At 58.1% G+C, this 7488-nt stretch overlaps 1 protein-coding gene across 1 annotated transcript; it reads right to left on the bottom strand.

Annotated features, from left to right (window-relative positions):
* Positions 1-468: 468 nt before the first annotated feature.
* Positions 469-3327, bottom strand: LOC141026096 (uncharacterized). The gene is made up of 5 exons (XM_073502062.1): positions 2977-3327; positions 2675-2869; positions 2105-2473; positions 641-790; positions 469-543 (listed from the first exon to the last, which is right to left on the bottom strand). Exons 1-5 carry the CDS (start codon positions 3325-3327, stop codon positions 469-471), a joined length of 1140 nt encoding a protein of 379 aa, XP_073358163.1.
* Positions 3328-7488: the final 4161 nt, after the last annotated feature.

Here is a 7488-nt window from a genome sequence, read left to right as displayed (position 1 = left end):
TAATTTCTGCAACGATCCCCAACAATATTAAAGATAGAAAGGGGTAAAGAGCCCCTATACAGCGTTATGGGCAGCCTCGCCCATTCCACCTAGATTACAGAAGCGGATTACTCATGATCTACCCACCGCGACAAACTACCGAAGAATTCACCCAAATCTCCTTTAAGAAGACCGGCTGCAGCCCATGTCCTGCCCTCCTCCAAGATCCTGGCTCCGATGCGTGTGATTGAGGGCGACTCGCCATCAAACACAATACCATTCCTATGCTTCCATAGTTCCCAAAGGACGAGCACTAAGATCATGCGGTGGTCTCGTAACCGACCATCCGTGGTGTACTTGTTCTGACACCAAGCCACCAAGGTGTCGACCGTGGTGGGCACCCACTCTGGCCTACCAAGGGCCGTGCAAACCTCGTGCCACACCGACCTAGCAAAAACACACCCCAACAAGATATGATTAATAGTCTCTTCACTCTGATTGCAGAACAGACATGAATCCTGGTGCGGTAGTCCTCTCCGAGCCAGCCTGTCTGAGGTCCAACATCTGTTCCGCAAAGCCAACCAGGAGAAAAAGCGACACCGCTGTGGTGCCCTCGACCTCCAAGTAAAATCCGCTCCTTGGCTGCATAGGCCGATCTCACAGAGAAAGCTCCATTGCTCTCACAAGCCCAAGAGAGCATGTCCGGCGAGTCGGGCTGCTGTTGAATGATGGCCATCCGATGCCAGAGGTTCACGTACTCGCGCAGCTCATCCAAGTCAAGATTTGTAATATCCAAGGGCCATGAGCCCTCCTGGATAGTCGTACGCACAGATAGACTGATACGCTTCCGAGGCGGCACCTTAGCATACACCTTCGGGGCGAGATCCTGTATCCTAGACCCGTCCAGCCAGCGGTCCTCCCAAAAGAAAGTACTAGAGCTGTCCCCAAGAGTAGAGTGTGCACCCGAGTGAAAGAGTTGTAGAGATTCAGTCGGTACAGGTATGTCGAACTCGTTCTAGGGCCTCAAGGCATCAGCACGGTGCAGCCAAGGCCACCTAGCCTGCATGGCTATATTCAGCCATCTCAAGTTTGGAACTCCCAAACCACCTGCCCATTTGGGCGTGCACACAATATCCCACGCGACCGAGCACTGTCCTCCGTTAGCCTCCACTTTTCCATACCAGATGAAACCTCTGATAATTTTGTTCATCGTTGTAATTGTCTTAGCCGGCAGGTCCAGGGCCATCATGGCGTGAATGGGAATGGCACAAAGTACAGCTTGCACAAGCAGAAGTCTTCCACTCTTGGGCATGGCAGAACCGCGCCATGTGGGGAGGCGTCGCGCTAGCAAGTCTACCAGGTACTGCAGCTGTGCATGAGTCTGCTTTCGAATGGTCAGGGGTAGTCCTAGATATTTGCATGGGAAGTGGTTGAACGAGAAGCCTAGAGTTTGCCCCACCAACATCTTATGATCATCTGAGAAACAGATAGCAAAGGCCGCGCTCTTGCTCTGGTTTACCCAAAGGCCAGAAGCCACCCCAAAAGCCTCCAAAATGTCGGTCGTGACAGTCAACTCCAAATGGCCTGGCTTGACGAAAAGCATCACATCATCCGCAAAAATGGATATACGCTGTTCCATCCCAACTCTTGCCAGCGGAGCTAGTAATCGGCGTGAAGCAGCCACCTCGAACAGCTTATGCAAAGGCTCCATGATCAAAATGAAGAGCAAGGGTGACACCGGATCGCCTTGGCGTAGCACACAGCAGTTGAGAATATCATTTCTGGGCACTCCATTTGTCAAAACCCGTGTCGCCACCGTGCCTAGGAGACCAACAATCCAAGAGATCCATCTCTGACCAAACCCCAACCGGATAAGGACCTCTATCAAGAAAGGCCATTGGACAGTATCGAAGGCCTTAGTGATGTCTAGCTTGAGCATCACCGCAGGATCTCCCAACGCATATAGCCTCCGTGCCGTGCATTGAACTAGCATGAAGTTGTCATGCAAAGATCACCCTTTCATGAACGCGCTCTGATGCACACCCACCAGTCTAGGAAGATCATCCACCAGCCTGATTGCCAAGACTTTGTCAAATAGCTAAATAGCTCCATGAACAAGGCTAACCGGGCGAAAATCCTTGTTGTCCACAGCCCCATCCACCTTTGGGAGCAAGGATATGAGAGCTTTATTGATCACCTGAAGGCCTCGCATATCACCAAGATAGAACGTGTGGAACGCGCGCATGATATCCTCCTTGATGACACCCCAACATGTGGCATAGAATCTCCCAGTGAATCCATCCGGCCCAGGGGCCTTGTCTAGCGGCATACACTTGACAGTCTGCTCCACCTCCTCCGTCGTAAAAGGAAGCTCAAGATGCGAGAGATCCAGAGTGGGGAGATCAAGAGCGTCAAGGTTGAGAGTGTGCACCCGCTGGGTGGGAGTGCCCAAAAGATTGCCATAGTAGTCATCCACCATCTCAGCAATGTTCTCCTACCCAATGAAAGTCTCACCATCCCTAGACAGCCGAGTCATATAATTCTTCCTTCTTCGGTGCCTCGCATGCCGATGAAAGAACTCCGTATTTGCATCCCCATCCTTGAGGAAGATCATCCTAGATCTTTGTCGGGCTATCGTCCTTTGCAGTGAACATAGGCCAAGGAGCTTGCGTTTTAGAGTACGATGAATAGTGACCTCCTCCACGGAGAGGGTCCGAGACTCAGAGGCCAAGTCCAGACGGTAAATCAGCTCCATTGCTACCCCAACTTGAAGATTCACATTTCCTATCCACTTGTCACTCCACCTCTGCAAGGCTTTAGCCATGGCCCCAAGTTTATGATGTAGAACGACGTAGGGGTTGCCCGTTGAAGGGAACGAACCCCAAGCTGCCTGAACAATTTCCATAAAGCCGTCCACTTTAGGCCAAAAAGCTTTGAAGCGGAAGCGGCGGCCAACCTTCCAATCGGCATTAAGCTCAAGGAGCAAAGGGCAGTGACCTGAAATGGCCGATCCCAAGGCTCCCAGAAAGCAAGAGGGTGAAGGTCGTCCCACTCATTCGTCGAAAGAACATGGTCAATTTTCTCCAAAGTGGCAAGCTGCCGCTCGTTGGACCAAGTATATCTTCTGCCGTTGAGGTACACCTCCTTCAGCTCTAGTCTATTCAGCATGGACCGAAAGCGAGACATGATCCTCCTGTTAATTGCCTGGTTGTTCTTATCTTCAGGGTTTAGGATGAGGTTGAAATCCCCAACTATGGACCAAGGGCCAGCGTGGAGATCACGAATCTCACAAAGCTCCTCCATGAAGGCAACCTTGTCCGCATCAAGGTGGGGGCCGTAGACCCCCATGATCCACCAATGAGATCCATCGTGCGGCTTGACAAGCGCCGTTAGGGTGTTATCCGTCTAGTGTGGGTTGGACAATGCCACTTGCCTGGCATCCCAAGCTAAGATGATGCCGCCACGCGTGCGAACAGCCGGCAAATAAAAAAAGTCCTCAAATCTATTACCCATGCAGTGACGAATTACTTCCAGAGATACAACTTCAAGCTTCCACTCCTGAAAGCAAACTATCGATGGTTTGGCCGCTACCACAACCTGTGAGATGGTCGTCCTCCTCGCCGGGGTGTTCAAGCCCCGTACATTCCACACAAGCACTCTATTTGGTTGTGCATCCATCGAAAACACGTCCACAAGAATCCACCATACCCGGCAAGGTCATGCCGCACCCACCACACCGGCGGGTTGCTCTTGCAGGGGAGCTGCTGGGGGCTCCCAGCCAAAAAGGGCCAAGATTGCCGCGATGTGGCTATCCGAAAGCGGCTGTGAGAATAACTCCACATATTCCCTGAGCGCGTCCTCTCCAATGGTCTCTCCTTCGTTGGCCAAGCATAGCTTCCTGATGATGGCTTGCTGATGCTTAGATGTAGCCGAGCCTCTGCCCGTCCTCTTTGCAAGCCGCACGCTTCTTCTGGGCGTAGCATCCAAGTCCCTTTTGGTCCTGGGTCTTCTCTGCCTGGTCGCCGATGGCCTCCGTCCCGGAGGGGTAGGCAGTATAGGGGAAGGCGACCCCCTGATCTGGGAAGCAAAGCCCAGGGCCTCAACATGCATCGCCGTGTCAACCCCAACATCTAGGGAGCCGGAAGCTGGTGCAACCAACTCACCCAACTCGTCCCGCGACGTTCCGCATGAGAGCGCCGAAAGGCTCACCATGCACGTAGGCACATCGCCCCTGCATGCATGCAGCTGAGCTGGGTCCCGCATGTCTCCACACGCATCGCTCTCCCATGGGCTAAAGGAATCCGGCTCCCACTCACCACCCGAGGAAGCGGACAGGAATTGATCTTCCGGAGGGAGCCACGTGGGATCTGCCTCCCAGTCCGCACAAGGGCCCACCTCCAGCTCCCAGGAGCCAATGAGAACGCGAGAAGGGGAATCATCCTCAGCCCCCACGCCCCGCCCCGACAGCCGCGATGCATCGCGCGCCAGTCGAGGGGGAGACGAAGCACGGGAAGGCGTGGCAGTTGCAGGGGAGGGGGCAGCCTCGGATCCAACGCTGGGCCCAGGCCCACCGTGCCACCCACTCCCGAGACCTGCCTCACGGGAGAGCTGGCAGCCGTCCTACCGAGACGCTTTTGACGCATCGGCTGCGAGTAGATAGGCCGATCCTCTGTGAAAGCCGTGCCATGCATATCATGTGGGGTTGGCTGATCCTCCGCAAAAGCCGTGCCATGCCTGTCTTGTGGGGTTGGCTGGTCAACCGAGGCCGTTTAAATCTGGTGCAACCTAGCACATGGCATCGAACCGGTGGAGGAGCGAACGGACTCCGGCGATCTCCCACGAGCCGGGGCCCTGCGCGGAGCAGCCCCGCGACGGCGGCGGCGCGATCTGGAGCGACCACGCCTACGACGACCACCAAGCTGCCCATCAGAATCGTCATCAGCCGACGGCGGCGGCGGAGGAGATCCGGCCGGCGGCCACGACCCCACAATCCTAGGAGTAACCGGCGACGCTTCCTGCACGATATCGACCGGATACCAAAGCGCGTCCGAAAGGCCATCCTCCCGCTGGATCGAACGTCTCCCTGCCTCTTCCACCACCAGAATGCGTCGCGGAGGAATCCTCATCGGGTCGTCCGTGCGCAACCAAACGCAAAACGCAGACATGTTGTCCCGCCGCGACGTGCAGTCGGCCACCTTGACCACGATGCCAAGTCCCCAGAGCAACGATTCCGCCGCCCGCCGAGTCCACGCGTTCGCTGGGATGCCGAAGAGGGCCAGAGGCACCAAAAACGGCATGGTGATCGCCGTGGCCCGCGCAGAGTGCGTCCAGGGCCGCAACAGGAGCACGTTGCGACCCACCGGGACAAGACCTCCATCCACCAACAAGTTGCGCGTAGCCAGGTCTTTGCAGAGTACAAGAAATTCCTCTGGGAAGAAGGGGCGGATGGACATGTCCATGGCCTCGATGCCGAACTCCGCATGAATCGCCGCCGCAGCATCCGCCAAGTTTAGGCCATCCACAGGCCGAGCGCCAGACACTGACACAACCACAACCCTCTCAAGCTCCGCCTCCAGAGCAACTGTCTCCGCCGATGCCTCCAAGAAACAGCAGTCCACTGGCTCCAAAGGCTGCCCGCCGACGGAGGCCGACGGAGGCAGAGCGGAGGTAGGACGCGCGACGGAACCAGCGCTGGCCACCAGTGACCAGGGGCCCCCAACGCGAATGACACCAGCCGAAGGAGGGCCGGGCGGTGGGGGTGGCAGCACGGAGGCGAGGCGGACGGCGTGGGCGGGCGGCGGGCCCGGCGGAGGGGGCGGAAGGACCGAGCGTGGAGCCGGGGCGGCCTGCGGGCCAGCCGGCGGGCAGGCCTGGAGCGCCGGAGGAGGGCGCGGGGGCTGCGAGACCGGCGACACACTCCGAGGCCGCGTGCAGCCACGCGAGGTGTGGTTGTTGCCACGACAACGAACGCAGCGAGTCGGGTTGCTGCACTCCGCGGAGATGTGGCCCTCCTTGCCGCAATTGTAGCAGCACCCGAACAGCACGGCCGGGAGACGCGAATCAGGCCGCGGGCAAGCAGCCGGCAAGGCCTGGAGCGCCGAGGAGGGACGGGGCGCCGATGGGCGTCCCGGAACCGGGGGCCCCCGAATCGGCGATTCTGCCTCGGCTGCCATGCCGTCGGCGCCGGAGGAGGTGCACGGGATGGCCCCGCCTCCACAACGCCTCCCTGCACGATTGGCCCATGCGCCGTCCCCAGGACCGGAGGAACAACAATGGAGCGGAGCTGCGACCGAGGCGGAGGAACCGGGGACGGGGGGCAGAGGAGAACGAGCCTGAGAGAGAAACTCGGAAAGCCATGCGCGCGCGAGGGGGGAGGACGCCGCCTCCGGAGTGGAGGGCGACGGGAGAGGTGGCCGCCGGGGCCGGGTGGCCACCGGCGCGGCGCGCAGGGGAGGGGAGGGGAGCGGGGGAGGGAGCGGGAAAGAAAAGTTTATTTCTCACCAAAGGCATAAGGGTTATCTACCTCGCCTTCTCACCCTTCCTAAGTATCCAGGTATAATTGTGTACAAATCAAGGATTAGCACTGCTATACAGCCGATATTTTTTAGACGACATGCATACGACGTTTCCTGTTAGACTTCGTATTGTAGCCCTACAGTGTAAACCATACCTTATTGGTATTGGACTTGTATGTCATCATTATATATATGTGATAGGCCACCCTTTGAGGGTTGAGCCAGTTCCCCCAAAACCTACGTTTTATATGGTATCGAGTCTAACCTAGGTCCTCCACCTCCACCCCACCCGCCGCCGCCGCCGCACCAAAACACTAAACCCTAGGGCTATCGCCGCCGGCGCCATGATCGCTTCCGCTTCGGGCGCCGCCAGCTCCGGGTCTATCCCCGCGACGCTTGCTGCCCTCCTCAACCTCCCACCTCGCCCCCTGGCTCCATCAGTGCCTCAGTTCTTCGGCACCACCGCCGTCGGCTCCCTGTTTTCAGCACCGATCCCACCGTCACCGCCCGCGACGGCCTCAGCACCAGTTGTGCCGCCGCCACCCGCGATGGCCTCCTCTGGATCCTCCTCGACACTCGTCGTCATCCCGGTGACCTCGGGGGAGACGCTGCCCGCGGAGCCACCCGCGGCCTCGCTCACGACACCACCCGCGGCCGTGATCCCGATCGTCCCCTTGCCGCCACCCACGGCATCGGTCGCGGTCGTGGATCCTGTCGCGGCTCCAGCGCCAATCATCCCTGCTGCTGGCGCAATCACGCCGACCGGGCCATTCCACTTCGACAACTTGATCGCCATCCGACTCACGTCGGACAACTACTTGTTCTGGCGCGCCAAGGTCCTACCGCTGCTACGCAGCTGGTCTCTCCTCGTGTTTGTTGATGGTTCTCTACCGTGTCCTCCGCAGGTCATCCCTACCGTCCACGGCCCGGCCATCAACCCGGAACACCATATGTGGGTGCAGCAGGACCAGGCGATCCTCTCTACCATCCAGGG

The sequence above is a fragment of the Aegilops tauschii genome, chromosome 6 (assembly GCF_002575655.3).
Source record: "Aegilops tauschii subsp. strangulata cultivar AL8/78 chromosome 6, Aet v6.0, whole genome shotgun sequence".
Lineage (NCBI taxonomy): Eukaryota > Viridiplantae > Streptophyta > Magnoliopsida > Poales > Poaceae > Aegilops > Aegilops tauschii.
This window is presented reverse-complemented; position numbering and strand designations above follow the sequence as displayed.